The following is a 15,187-nucleotide window of genomic DNA, read 5'->3' as shown; positions in this document are numbered from 1 at the left end:
CGTACGGTAACTATGACTACGCTTCAGAAGGATAGTAATAATACGTATCAAACCTTTTATTGCGAAGAAATTCGCAAAAAATCAATTGAACGTGCTAAAAAGAACTCTTTGCTCTCATCATAATGAACGATAAAGATGACAGCGCTTGGGTCTTCGATTCTTTGATTGGTTTTCTTCAGGGTCCCATTTGGTCTGCGCCTCTCATTACTTTCATTGAAGAAAAATCGCTGAGTAAGTTGAAATATGTACGCAATAAATCATTTTATATCATCTATATTAATATTTATTTCTTAAAACTTTCTTAAAGATTCTCTTGAAGATGACATTATTCTTTCTATTATTTCTAGATTTATGGAAAATTGCAAAAAAGAATGTTATCGTTTATCATTTTATTCAAACATCTTACGAAAAATGAATCTTTTAATTTTTCAAAAGTGTTATCTTATACTTCATTCGACTTTTTTTTTGTTTTATTTTTTCATAGTATTCGAAGCAGATATCGAAGAAAATGATGAGTATCAAAAGATATATCAGGAGTACAAAAATCTGGTGGACTTATTGCTTGGTTGTTTTATGGAAGACATGGGGATCACTCCGGAACAATTCGAGTATGCTTGTACCGTAAACAAATATACAAAAATGCCTACAATACAATTTCAACAGGCGAGTTGAAAAGATTTCTTAAATAGAAGTTAAGAATGTAGAACGTGTATTGATTTTGATACTTATTTCAGAATTTGTTCGAACAAATATGGGCGGCAAACGAGTATGAGATTTTTAAGAGAATGATGATACAAAAAAATCTGGAGCTTCAATTACAAGCTTTGAATATGATCGAGCAAAAGTATGGCCTCACACCTATATCCTTGATGTACGAAACAGATACATTGAATGAAGATCCTCTAGTCATGGAAGAATTAGTTCAGTAAGTCTTGTTATCCTCATCTATAAAAATAAAATAAATAACATATAAAATTAAAATGTTATAATTGATTTAAAATTATCAAAATAAAAATATATAGAAAACATGTATTGGAAAATGATTCGGAAGATCAAAATATATCATCAGAAACTTCGCTCATCAAAGAACACGAACGTTTGACAGTTAAATATAATAATGAAAGAATATTGTTATCAGAAGCTTTAAGAATATCACAAGAGAAAAAAGGAGATCCACAATCATCGTTCAAAGAAGTAAAAGAAGGAGAAGCAAAAAAAAGAGAAATTAAAGTAAAAAAAGAAAAAGAAGAGAAGGACGAGGAAGATAAAGAGAAAGAAAAAGATACTCATAAATTCCCTAAAACACTTCCTTTAGATCCTATATCTACAAATGAATCAAAATCAGACGAAAAAAATGTATTTATAATAATATTAATTATTTATATAGGAAAAATAAGTCAAATTCATTATGCTATTTATTATATTAATTTTTAGATATCAGAAGAAGATATAAAAAAAAGACAAGCTTACTTGAAGGCTAGACGCGATAAATTGGTAGCATTAAAAAAAGAAGCAAGAAGTCAACGATTGGAAATGAATTCGACAAGACCGAGTTCCGCAAGGATAATAGCGGAAGCAACAATCAAAGGGGAGCAGGAATTAAAATTACCAAAATCTTTAGATCCATCCATATTACAAGTACGCAAAGCACTCGCAGCTCGTCTTCAAACTGAAGTGGTGCGTAAGCAAACGAATTAATAATAACAATTCTTATAAGATGAAATTGGAACATATTTTATCGCGGTAAGAATATTCTTCCGAGAAATATTATACACAGCGACTAAATCACACTTTTTTTGTAGATTTTTTGTAGATTATTTAGCATAAAAACAGCAAAATTTTATAAGGTAACGTTCACAAACTTTGAATTAAGATAATCAATCTAAATAACAAAATGATTTATCATTATGTCTAAAACAAAACGAGTATAAGTTGTTTTTTTTTTTGTATACAATTTCAAGTATTCATTACATCGGTTTGTTTTACTTTTGAGTTGAAATAAGTCTGATTTAGTATCATTACAGTTTGCATATATGTATATATTTCCGCTTATGAATACCGATAAAATGATAAATAGTCTTTTTAAGGTCACTTGCATTATTTTCTCTTATTCATTCGATGCGTATCTCATAATTATAATCATTGATATTAATTCGTGAGAGAAATTGAATAAAACACGAAAAAAATAAAAAGAAAAAGCATAGAATCTTTCTATAACAATTTGCATAAATTTTCGAGATGAGTGATATAAATAAATAAAAAACAAAAAAAATTTAGTGTTTCTCGTTTTTTACAAATTTTATAGAAAATTAACATCTGTAAATTTTTCAATTTTTATGTTTATTTTTTTATGTATAATTAACTCTTCAAATGAAATTATATTTTTTATTTTATCGATGTAAAGAGAAGAGAATGCGAAGATAACATAAAAGTTGTGTAATACACAGCTTTTAATAAATGTTTTTAGAAAATTATAAATATTACACGCTGTAAAATTTGTTTTACATATAATTATCTAATAGCACAAATTGTATAAATCACAATTAGAAGATAAATAGAACTGAAAATCAATGATCATTATATTTATACAAAGAAATATCCTTTCTTTTTCTTATTCCTTGTGATTAAACATTGAGGTAAGTTATAATTCTGTTTATTGATCAGTTCTTTTAATTTTAGATTTTATTTAATTATTCTCCGCACTTCTACAACATACTTTTATTCTGTGTAACACACAATTATCATTCTCACTTCTTTCCTCTTTTAATTGTATGATTATATAGACAAAACTGATTTTGACAAAATACGAGTATTCTTTAATTTAAATAATAATAATGTAAATTTTATATTTATAAAACAAAATCAAAATATTTATGAAATTTAAAATTTTATTAAATTTATATATCTTGTTTATATATATATATATATATATATATATATATATATATATAAATTTATATATAAATATATATATATAATTTTTTTAAATTGATTACTAATCAAAATATATAAAATATAAGAATTTTCACTACTCGTTTTTCCATGAATTCAATAATTCGAATTTCTTGTCCATCTAATCAATTATCATTTTTGCTTTTCTAAAATAAAATGCAAAATATTTTTTTTTCATGGTTTTCCATTTAATTATTATGATACTATACATAAATCAAAGTTTTTAATAAATAACTACAGATATCTTTTTTTTTGTTTTCTCTAAATTCAAATGATTTTTTTTTTAACTTTTTACGAATATCTTCTTATATAAAAAGATGTCTTTTTCTGTGTGTGTGTGTGTGTGTGTGTGTGTGTGTGTGTGTGTGTGTGTGTGTGTGTGTGTGTGTGTGTGTGTGTGTGTGTGTGTGTGTGTGTGTGTGTGTGTGTGTGTGTGTGTGTGTGTGTGGGGGGGCGCGCGCGCGTATTATATTAACATGTATATTATACAATGTGTTCAATTATTTTTTTCTTTATTTTTAAATTATGTAATATCATATGACATTACATCGAAGTATAATGGCTGTACGATTTCTTAATTTAACTTTCAGCGGCACTGATTTTACAATGTTTAAAATTTTTTTCTTTCAATCAGAAAGAAAGAATTGCAAAAGTATTTACTATTTTCAACAATTACATTAAATAAGATTTATTGAATACATATATATATATACATATCTATATATAGATATACATAGATATATAGATATATATATAAATGATTATATATATATATATATATATATATATATATATATTATATATATATATAAAATCATAAAATCGATTTTCTTCTGTTAAGAAAGAATCGGTTATAAGTAAAATTATAAATCGATTATATAATTATAATCGACTGCAAAAGCAAAATATGAAAAAAGCGATTAATACATGCATATTAAACGAAGAGGAAGCTGGAATAAAAAAAAGAAAAACATTAATTGGGTTTCATTCTCTTGATCTTCGAATACTCGAGTAATGCGTTCCTTTGAGAAACATATACCTCAAGCTTGTATTTCAATTTCATTTTTTTCTTACATACAAAGCACCGATAATAAGAATATTAAATAAAAAAATAATAATAATGAAAGCAATGCACAACAAATCTGAAACACTTCATATAAGTATATGTATATATGTGTGTCTGCGTGGGTATGAAATTTAGCTTACATAGCATTTACGACCACATTTTAGTATTATTTAAATATCGATTCTTTTTCTTTCCTTTTCAACGTTCTTCCTCTTACTTACAGTTCCCTTTAAAATATATCCAATGCAAGATTATTTTAATTTTTTTTTATCATTAATATCATTAATAATTTGTTATCATTAATAAATCTTGAACATTATATGAAACACATGAAGGATAACATTACTCGATATCCTCTTAATTATTAGCCTTTATTATAGTTTAACTTTCTCTCTCTCTCTCTCTCTCTCTCTCTCTCTCTCTCTCTCTCTCTCTCTCTCTCTCTCTCTCTCTCTCTCTCTTTCTCCCCTAAATCACTCCTTCCTATTTTCATGTTCAATTCAAATTACATTCTTTTTTTTCATTTTTCTTTTTTCTTATATAAATGTATATCACTCAGCTCCAGCGAATTTGCCTACTTTGATATTAACAGATTCTTTTCGCTTATATCTTGAGATTGAATTAATTTTTAAAAACCATCTTTTCTCAGTACCATAAGTTAATATATATGTATATGTGTATATGCGTACAATACGTATACATATAATATTTACGAAAATGTTTAATATACATATATAGATCAAAAGCAGTCTTAGAAACTCTGTTCACGATATATGGAGATCGATATGAAATATTTATATATTAGCTTATAATATTTCCGTTCCACTTTGTTTGAATTAATTCAATCAAGATGGAGGCACATGTTCTTAATATAATATTAAACGCAAAGAAAGAAAATAAAAACATTCTAAAGAAATTTATATCGTTATAAGTTAAAAGAAAGTTAGTTTAAATTATTATAACACCAGCTTTCTCGGTTGTGCACTAGTAGTTCAAAAATTAAGTAGACATTCTTATCTGGAGCTGATGTAGATAATAAATTTTCATTTCAATTTTGATATGACATTAACGCTAAAAATAATATTCATCATCTGTATGATTTTCATTAGCATAATATTTTCTTTGAAATACTTCATTATCTTTTTTTTTTTCTTTATCATCAATTACGAAAAAAAAGAAAATGTCACACAAAAAATAATTTAGATAAAAACAAATAATTCTATAAAATGTTATATATAATAGAATTTCGCAAGAATAAATTTTCATAGATATACTTAATATTTCCATTTTTTTATCATTTTTTTTACAAAGTACAATAATACCAAGCTTCTATTCTTATCCATATTAATTACGAATAATTTATACGTATATGATATATCATATTGAATGCTCAAGATTGCAAAACACTTTCACATATACTTTTTCTTTTACATCAAGGAGTGAATTGCGGACATAAAGTGCAAACTGGTAAATATACACAAATCAAATATGTTTATTGTACAATTTCTACTACTTACATTGACAACCGAAAAGCTCATTCAAAGAACTTTAAATGGGAACTGAATTTGTAAAGGAATCGCATTTTCTCTGCTTCACCTACGAATAGTTGTTTTACAATCGTTACAAATATACATATATATACAAACTAAATACTATTTCCCTTAAATTGGATAAAGTTTCATGATGTTTAACCCTTTTATAGTCTCATTGCCCATCGCACGAATAAAAAAATTTATGGATGGCAAAACAAAACACTTAGTTGTTTTTGTGCGGTACATCATGTACTTTTACATGTAATTTTTTTTTTTTTTTTTTTTTTACATAGTAAGTTTCTTCTTAATAAATGTAAATATGACATAAAGTCACAATTTCAATTATTATATGAATCTAAGCATACGCTTAGAAACTGCTTGTTAGAACCACTAGGCCTGGCTAGAGTTTCTTAGCCTATTTGTGAAATAATTTTTCCTAGTATATGGGGTATTTCCAGACAATGTGGAATGGACTATTTCTTGTTAAAACCTTATTATTTTTAACACTTATGTGGTCATCCAATATTATGCCACAACTTTATCATATGTTTTAGTTTCTTATTTTAAGAAAGTTCTCTCTTTCTTTATATTATATTGGTTCATCATTTATTTTTTTTTTAAATTCTAATTATATATATATATATTCCATTTCCTAGACCCTTTCACCCACCTGCATTCAGTTCTGATGTTTTTGCATATTTATACACAACCCAGCACAAAGAGGTATGTCAGTTTCCACTATATTGTGAACACGTAACCTCATTACGTCCACGCACTTAAAGAAAATGATCATTTATCTGGTACAAAAAAGTTATCAATACGACCATTTGATCGAGTTTTCTATGCACATAGGAGGGCCAGAAATAGTAGCAGCAATTAAAAATCACAAATTCCTCAGTTTTTTCCCAATTTGCCTACTATGACAATCTTTGTCGTTTTGGAGAGGGTGTAACCTCCGTATCCTCGTCTTCTTCGTCTGAATCTCCTTCGTAATCGACCAAGCCCTAAAAAATACATATTATTATAAATGTATCTTAGTAATCAATATAATATAATTTCCTAAATAATTAAATTTTTATAAAGGAAAAAAAAACTTTACTTTTTTAAATAATGCAGTTCCAGTTTTTTCTACCGCGCCAATAGTTGAATTTGGATTAATTTCCGATGTAATCGGAGATTCATTCGTTGTTGTAGAGGAATTATTAATTTGTGATTGTTGTGAGGTAATATTATTATTAGCAGTATTATTATTTAACACAGACTGTTGTTGCTGCTGCTGTTGATGATGACTTTTAGAATCTGCAAGAGCAGGATTAAGTGCAGAATTTGAAGTTGATGACTGTTTCTTAGCAGAAGCCGGAGGCACGAGATCTGCTGCTGTTGCGGGTACGATCGCCTCACCCTCATCAAAGTCTTCCTCTTCATTGAACCACATTTCTTCCTCTTCATCTAATTGTCTCTGGTCCCTTCTATATCGACTATTTCTCAGTATGGATGGAACGCTAAACAATTATAATTGAAATATATATATTAGATATATATTATATAATTATATATATATTAGAACTATTTTCTATAGAAGACAATTTGTTCAAGAAATTGTTTATTTAAAAATATATACCTATCAAGATTTGCTCTATCTCGATCCTTCAGCTTATCTTGATGTTGTTCATACCTTAATTTCAAAGCTTTAAATGTTTGTACATAATCAATTGCTTCTAATTCTTTCGAAAAATTTTCAACAACGTGTGAACATAACGATTTAATATCTTCCTACAATAAAATTAGATAAAATATATATAACTTTTTAATATATAACTTTTTTTTTATATATAAAAAAAGAAAAAAAAAGTGTATATACATGCTTACCAGTTTAATAAATTCAAACATTTCAAGAATAGCAGAATCCAGCAAATTATATCTACCATTATTTCTCACAAATGCATCAAATACAGGCGCAAATAAATTTCCTTTAATAATATATCTGTTATAAAATTCATCTTTCAAAGCCACAATTTTTCTCATAAACCTTAAAGCACACAATACTAAAAATGTATGTGTTGATTTCATCAAAACTAGTATCCGTTTGAGCAGATCTTTGTTCAATATGCAATTTTTTATGTGATAAGTATGATGTTCTACACAAAATGATAGTAATTCTAAAATTAATCCTAAAAGCTGTACTGTTCTATAATCTTCTCTTGCTGGTCGTTCTCCAATTGTATTTGCTAACAATGGTGCTATCAATGTTCCAATACTATTTTTATAAAAGTAATTTAAGAAATCAGTCTTTTCTGATTTGTTAACAGAAGCCAACATATTTTCTGGATCTAGGAGCAAGCGTAGCACACCGGCTAATTGTACCGCTCCACCCAACTCTGGATCACTATCACCAACAAGTTGAGCAACTATTACATTTATTAACATTTGGTCCTGTTCTGTATTATTTATTTGTTGCAATGTATAATCTCTAACAACACTTGGAGAATATTCTACTATATAAGTCAATATATCTATACTGGCGGTTTTTGTTTGGGCATCGTTCATTGCTAAAGTAATTTCTAGAGCAGGTAATATACCAAGTGCAGTTAAAGTTTTATAAAAGGCCTCCTTTCCTTGTGGTTGAAGATTCTGAGAAAAGTTACAAAATTCTTTTAAGAAAAGAACTAAATCTCGTCTTTTATTATCTGATGTTGCTTCATCAGTTAACTGACGAAATAGTTCAGTAAGAAATTTCTCGTCATCTTGTATTAAGGTTACTATTTCAACCTTATTAAAAAATATAAAGCTACTCAATGTGTTTAACATGTTATCCTCAAATACACTTGGAGTTGGTAAAACTACATCTTGAATATACTGAACTCGATACGTTTGATGAATTTTAGCTAATAGCTCAGCGTTTGTAATAGGAATTGCTTGCTTAAATCTGGCTAACTGTCGAAGATATTCTCTATGCCTCTTTGGCTGAGGTAATGTTGGCTCATATTCCAAACATCCAACAACATCAAAAATTGTATCTTCACTAAACATAACTTCGAATAATGTGTTCTTATTAAGTAAGAAAATATTTTTAAATATGTCATACAAGTGATGCAATCCTTCAATATTTTCTAAATCTTCACAAGTATGAAATAGATTTAGTAGTTTTTTGATATAACCTTCTGATTCCAAAGCCAATGCTAATTTATCTTTTCGCATTTGAGAAGATAGACAATTTCCTATAAGTTCATTAATATCTTCCAATCGACTTAATTCACATGGAGGCAATTCTATTGGAGGTGCAGCATCTGACATATCATCAAATCGTTCATCTTCTGATTCTTCAACAATATCTTGAGTAATTTCAACAGATGGATCTTTTCCTTGAACTTGGCATATCTTCTCCCAAATTTCATCACAGCCAGCCTTTTCTTGAAAACTTAAGGCTAAATCAAAATTTTCTCCTTCTGACCAAACTATTAAAGTATCCTAAAATAAATAAGAAATTATTTTTTACAATTTTTATATTATTAATTTTTATTTAATTTAATATATATATTTATGTGATTATATATTGTATATAAATAATATATAAATAAGTATAATATAAATTATATAAGTTTTAGTATATAATTATTTTTATTTTATTTTTAATTTTTTAAATTATTTTTTTTAAATTATTGATTAAATAATATTAAAAATTATTATTAAAAATTAATAAATTAATAATTAATTTTTTTTATTACCTGTTGCTTCTGATATGCTGTATCAGGTTGTATTCTACTTTCCAACAAAACTGAACCATCACTCTCTGCTCTAACTAAAAGTGAAATTCCTTTCAGTCTATCTACATATGAAGAAGAAACATGACCTGTACCACGATCATCCCATTGTCTATCAACATTAAGAGCATATAATTTTACTCTTCTACGTGTATCCGTCATGTTGTAAAAATTAACTTATAAACCCTATTTTATATCACCAACTATCTTGCATCCCTTTAAAATTTCACCAACTCTTTGGCTTTTTGAACAAATGTATGAATAATTCTCAACTTTCTAATATGTCGACAAATGCAACAAAATCTGCATATATCGATCTGTCATTTATTTCTTTGAAACCCATTAAGGCTTTTTATTACAAGGTTAACTTTATAAAACAAAAATACCTTGAAATATATATGATCCTTTTATAATTCTGATTCATATATAAGATTTTTTTTTTTTGATAACTTAGACAAATTAATGACGTAATTGTTAATTAATAAATACACCATAAGGATTTTTTATTCATTTTTTAACAATTATTGACAATTTTACAGATTTCACCAGCTTATATATTCTTTCTTATCTTTTTCACTAATTCTGTAATATCTCGTTTAACAAACTTACACAATATTGAATTTTGTCACTAAAATTGTTAAAATAAAATTCGAGCAATGATGATCTGTCACGTAGTTCACATTCTTTCAAGTTCGATTGACGGAATAAGATTGTTTACCGTAATAGATGTTTATGCACTCTTCGTTGCATAAGCCTGATTCTTGCGCCAAGAAAACCTCTCAAGACGCGCGGGAAAACTACGTCGTGCACGTTTTCGTTATCACGTGTTGTGTATAAGGAAAGCTGTTAAATCTTAATTGTTTGTCAAATCAGTTGAAGAGACCAGCTTGTTATCGTAGAAGATCAAAAGAAAATTTTGTTGGTAAGGAGACGGCACTCTGCGTGCTCTCTCACCGCTGTGTACAGTTCCCGCGACAAACGAAACCCAAATTAAAGTCAATCCTTTTGTAATACAAATATTCATAAGTACACGATTATTTTATTCGATTTCTTGTAATATCACGATCGTCAACCATTGCAATTCTTCCGTTCTTATTAAGCAAAATCACTCTAAAATTGACATAGACACTGAGCAGCCACAACACTACACTCCGCCATGTTAGATCACAACAACGCGCTACGGGGTTCGCCTCATGTGTCTCAAGGATTTTAGCGCGTAATATGATAGTCTATATTTTATTGAATATTATTTTCATTAATGAGTGTATGTATGCAATAAATTGTTTAAAATAATTTGAAATTAAATTTAAAGCATTCAAATTCTGATATTTTAACTAAATATTCAATTAATATAATTTATTTTCCAATGTCGTATATCAATATTATTTGATACTATAAATATTACATAATATTACTAAGTTAGATATTTGTTAAATATGAACGTGTAATTTATACCTAAATAAAAATAAAATTTTATGTTATAAAATTATTTTGTATAATAATGCATACAATATTTTGTTTTTTTAAAATAATTCAATATTATATTGTATATTTATATATTAAATAAATATATTATATATTTATGATAAATTGATTAAATGACAGTGATAAAACAAAAATCAAAACATAAAAACAACAAAACAAATCTTATTAAAATAAAATCTAAAGAATAAAAGAATTAAAATAGTTAAAATTTAATTATTAAGAAGTTTTATCGTTCATAAATATTATATATGTCAATACATTACGTTAATTTCATAAATAATCATATAAAAATTTATTTATATAATTTTTTTTTGTAATATGATATATAAATATTTACATTTTTATAAATTAATACACAATTTCTTTTTCCAAAATAATTCATATTATAAAAAATTATTTAATGAAATTTGATTTGTATATATATGTATCGAGTTTCTATATTTAAATTATTAAAAAATAAGGTTATAATTATTTTTTAAATAATCAATAATATTTAATAAATAACTGATATAATTATTTATTTATATTTGTATATTATTATAATCATAATTATATGATAATTTTTAAAAATATATATTTTCATGTTTTTTTTAAAAAAGAATTAATTATGAATAATTTAATAATGAATTATTAATGTTATGAATGTTATATATTATATGTTATAATATTGAATAATTAATTATTTAATTTTGTTTAAACAAAAAAATATCGTAATTTATTATAATGTATTTAATTCTTTTTTTATAATTTGTAACTATATTTAAAATTTTATTTTTAAATAAATTAGAATAATATACATCTTTTTCATTTAAAATGATTACATTTATATTTATTTTAAATCTTTCATTTACTTATAAATAATATAATTTATTTTATACTTATCTTCTATTATCTTATTTGATGTATATATTTATTCTTTAAAATTATTACAAATAACTTTGCATACATGAAATATATAAATGTATACAAATTTATATGATAAAAATAAAACATTAAATAGACAAATAAATTTATTACATATTTTGACAGTTATTTAAAACAATTATATTACAGTCATGTTATAATAACTGACATTACCATTCCCATATACAGACACAAGCATTCTTAATATGTAATAATTATTAAAATCTGTACATTAGTTTGTAGCATAAACAAAATTGACGAGATATTTTAAGTCATTTTTATAATATAAAAATTATGGAATAAAAAAAACTTAAACTAAATTCATTTCTAGATAAAGAATACAGAAACAATTTAATCAATATAATAGTTATTTTATGAAATTTATCAAAAAATCTATTGTAGACATGATATATACATGTATAAAGTAACTAAAGAACAAAAATTAGTTATAAAATTTATATGTTTTGCTTCTAAGATAATTTATATAAAAAAAAGACAAATTTATTATATTATTTTTTTTAAAGGATTATTTGATATATTTGTGATTATTATTGTAATATCAACTTTAAATTTCTAGCTCTTAACACAATTGTTACATTTTTTTTTTCCAATTATTAATCGCATTTATAACCAGGCCTGTTATTGATCAAAGTACAATTATATTACACAAATTATCACATAATTTTATAAATATTTATTCTGCTGTAAGCTGAGCTGAAAATTTTTGTAGTCTTCGTCTTCGTAATATTTCTTGTTCATTCGAAGGTTCCATATCATTTCTAATTGATGATTCTGAAATTGTGTCGTTACTATTTGTGCCTGATAATGTATTTATATTATCATTGGAAGAATTTGCAGTAGGAACATTCATTTCAGTTTTAATTTGCAGTTGTTCATTATTAATTTCAGGACTTGTAGCTTTTGACATTCCTTGTTTTACTAATGCAGAAACATCTGTTGTAACATTTGTGTTATTTGTTGCAGTTGACATTGGAATACTATAATAAAAAAATCTTATAAAATGATAATATTAATTATTATTTTTTATTTTTATTAAAATATTTAAAAATTCATACTTAGCAGTAGCAGCTGCTGTTTGATATTGATTCATCATAGCATTGGCAGCATCTAATAAAAGCTGAACTCTTTGTAAGGTTTGTATTCTAGCTTCGACAGCTTGTCGCAAATTACCTTCCATTGCTCTAAGTTCTTCTTCGCTTAATTCTGTAAGATTTGGTGGTGGCGTAGGAATAGGAGGTAATGGTACCATAGTTGGAAATGGAGGAGGAAATAATGGTACACTATTAGCTGCCAAATTTTGGAATGATGTTGAAGGAATATTTGGTCCATTGTTTTGATTTTGTTGTTGTTGAGTTGTTGCATCTGAAGTTTGTTGCTGCTGTTGCTGCTGTTGTTGCTGTAGAGGTGGTGGTGCTCCTGGAGCTTGCATTCCAGCCCAAAATGCTGGGAGTACTTGAACTTTCAGTCAAGTCAATAAGATATAAATATTAGTTTTTTCTCCAATATCAATATGTAAAAATAAACATACCAATTGGATTAAATCCTGCTGCTTGTGGAGCTTGAGGCACTTGAGGTCCTGCCTGTGCCTGATTTTGTTGTCTATTTCCTTGATTAATATTAACAGGTCTTAAAATGTTCAAGCGGCATGTTGGACATGTTTGTTGACGTTGAAACCAAGAACGAAGACAGGCAGTATGGAAAATATGATTGCATGGTAGTTTTTTACTTGCTGCTACCATTTCTTCTCTAAAATATTAGAGAATACATTTTTAATATTATATAAACATTCATATATATATAAAAACTTCATTTCTGATTAATTAATATTGTTAATTTGTATAAAATTTTTACCTGCATATAATACACACATTATCAGCAGCAGCTAATTCTTCTGCTGTTGCATCTGGATATAATGTATTCATATTTCTGATAGCTCGACGTGACATTACAATGTCATGAAAAGCTTTTTTAAAATCTCTCATTGTATAATACATTGCACGAAGTGCAAACAAAGGTAAAGTATATAATTTCACCATCAAAGTAACAAAGGCAACATATAAAATAACCTAATATTAATATATTATATTAAATTCAATTTAATAATTAAATTCAATAATTTTATAAATATTTGAAAAATAATGTTATTAATTTATTTCACCTTTAATAATCCAATTATCAATTCTGTATATAATAGAAATACTGGTTTATTATCCCATGGATTTTCGCTTTGTAGATCTATTGTATGTAATATATACTTCACACTAATATTGAATACAATAGTTAAAAGAATAGCATATTCAAAACCAAAGACAAGTTGTACTGAAGGACCTTTTGTAGCTGTTGTATTATATGCATAATGAATCATAGTTAAATTTATAACAAATAATAGAACTAATAGAGTACCAACTCTAAGATGGAATAACCAAGTTATTACAGGACTTCTTTCCATCTAAAAATTAATAAAATATTTTATATTCTGACATTATTTATTAAGTCATTCATATTACTTACATAATCTACACGATCTTCTGCTAACCAATGAAATGATTTCAGAAATAAAAGAAGAGTAAATAATGCTATGAATTTTGGACTAAAATCATCTCTAAACACTGTAAATGCTAGACAAGTTTCAGTCACTGCATACCATACTTTTTCCAACAAATGCTATAAATAAATAATTCTTTATATATACCAATATATTTTTGAAATTTTATTAATTATATCAAATATATTGTTTATTTACCTCAAGTTCAGCAGCACGTAAAGTACCAAAAAATATCTTTCGCAAGAAAGCATTTATCATAAATACTAGAATTAAACCTTGAGTATAGATAACCTAAATTTTATACAATTAAACAAATGAAAAAATTTTTATATAAATTTTATATAAATATTCAGAAATATCAATTATAATATAATTAAAGCATAATTTAAACAGAAAATTTAAAAAAGATAATATTGAAATTTACCGTCATACTAGGATTAGATTTGGTTATGTGAACTACTGTTGGATAGAACTGTTTTCTTTGATAATAAGCATTGCCTATCACAGCACATGTTAATGCTGTGCTTATTAACATTATTCCAGCCTCTCTCATTTTTGCGCGGACTATTATTTCAGCCCAAAGGCTGTTCTTTTTAAATATAAGTAAGATTCACTGACACTTATTTCACCAACAATTTACGTATAAACAGCTGTAGATCCAACTAGAATCAACGAGGCGCTGTTATCATAACGACAGTATCCAAAACTACATACATTTGTAATTTTAATATTTTATATTATAAAATAATTATTAAATATTATTATTTTGTATTATACCTTATTATCTAAACATTGGAGAAAATTTTATTTCACAATGAATATAGAACTTTCGTGTCATAGTTATATTATTTGTGTATAATGAACGTGTATTATTTTTACTTGACAGTTCCAGATGTGACGGTAAAATCTGATTGGTGCAACT

General features: G+C 25.9%; 3 protein-coding genes across 7 annotated transcripts; 1 reads left to right on the top strand and 2 right to left on the bottom strand.

Moving 5' to 3' along the window:
* Nucleotides 1-8: 8 nt before the first annotated feature.
* Nucleotides 9-2,074, top strand: LOC100863700 (cilia- and flagella-associated protein 36). Of its 3 annotated transcripts, none has more exons than XM_086904703.1 (6): nt 9-231; nt 485-663; nt 735-925; nt 1,023-1,356; nt 1,435-1,677; nt 1,803-2,074. In XM_086904703.1, the coding sequence occupies exons 1-6, from the start codon at nt 123-125 to the stop codon at nt 1,875-1,877; spliced, it is 1,131 nt and encodes a 376-aa protein (XP_086760829.1). In that variant the 5' UTR covers nt 9-122; the 3' UTR covers nt 1,878-2,074. The 3 variants fall into 3 exon arrangements, with proteins under 3 accessions (XP_086760829.1, XP_003696440.1, XP_086760828.1); XM_086904702.1 differs by having other exon boundaries at nt 25-231; nt 348-663; XM_003696392.4 differs by having other exon boundaries at nt 10-231; nt 1,435-1,833.
* A 3,416-nt stretch (nt 2,075-5,490) lies between these two features.
* Nucleotides 5,491-10,492, bottom strand: flfl (serine/threonine-protein phosphatase 4 regulatory subunit 3 flfl). Of its 2 annotated transcripts, XM_086904696.1 has the most exons (6): nt 9,276-10,492; nt 7,420-9,018; nt 7,172-7,323; nt 6,952-7,052; nt 6,650-6,849; nt 5,491-6,554 (listed from the first exon to the last, which is right to left on the bottom strand). In XM_086904696.1, exons 1-6 carry the CDS (start codon nt 9,471-9,473, stop codon nt 6,468-6,470), a joined length of 2,337 nt encoding a protein of 778 aa, XP_086760822.1. In that variant the 5' UTR covers nt 9,474-10,492; the 3' UTR covers nt 5,491-6,467. The 2 variants fall into 2 exon arrangements, with proteins under 2 accessions (XP_086760822.1, XP_012345938.2); XM_012490484.3 differs by having other exon boundaries at nt 6,650-7,052.
* A 1,296-nt stretch (nt 10,493-11,788) lies between these two features.
* sip3 (septin interacting protein 3) lies at nt 11,789-15,179 on the bottom strand. Of its 2 annotated transcripts, none has more exons than XM_086904695.1 (9): nt 15,043-15,179; nt 14,690-14,927; nt 14,464-14,556; nt 14,232-14,384; nt 13,879-14,169; nt 13,572-13,786; nt 13,249-13,466; nt 12,776-13,178; nt 11,789-12,697 (listed from the first exon to the last, which is right to left on the bottom strand). In XM_086904695.1, the coding sequence occupies exons 2-9, from the start codon at nt 14,816-14,818 to the stop codon at nt 12,394-12,396; spliced, it is 1,806 nt and encodes a 601-aa protein (XP_086760821.1). In that variant the 5' UTR covers nt 14,819-14,927; nt 15,043-15,179; the 3' UTR covers nt 11,789-12,393. The 2 variants fall into 2 exon arrangements, with proteins under 2 accessions (XP_086760821.1, XP_003696709.1); XM_003696661.4 differs by having other exon boundaries at nt 14,690-14,971; nt 15,043-15,161.
* Between the last annotated feature and the right edge of the window lie 8 nt (nt 15,180-15,187).

Source organism: Apis florea, unplaced genomic scaffold (genome assembly GCF_048593485.1).
Source record: "Apis florea isolate Af1SG1 unplaced genomic scaffold, ASM4859348v1 contig_2350_pilon, whole genome shotgun sequence".
Classification (NCBI taxonomy): Eukaryota; Metazoa; Arthropoda; class Insecta; order Hymenoptera; family Apidae; genus Apis; species Apis florea.
The sequence above is the reverse complement of the archived record's forward strand: the minus strand, read 5'-3'. Positions and strand labels throughout refer to the sequence as shown.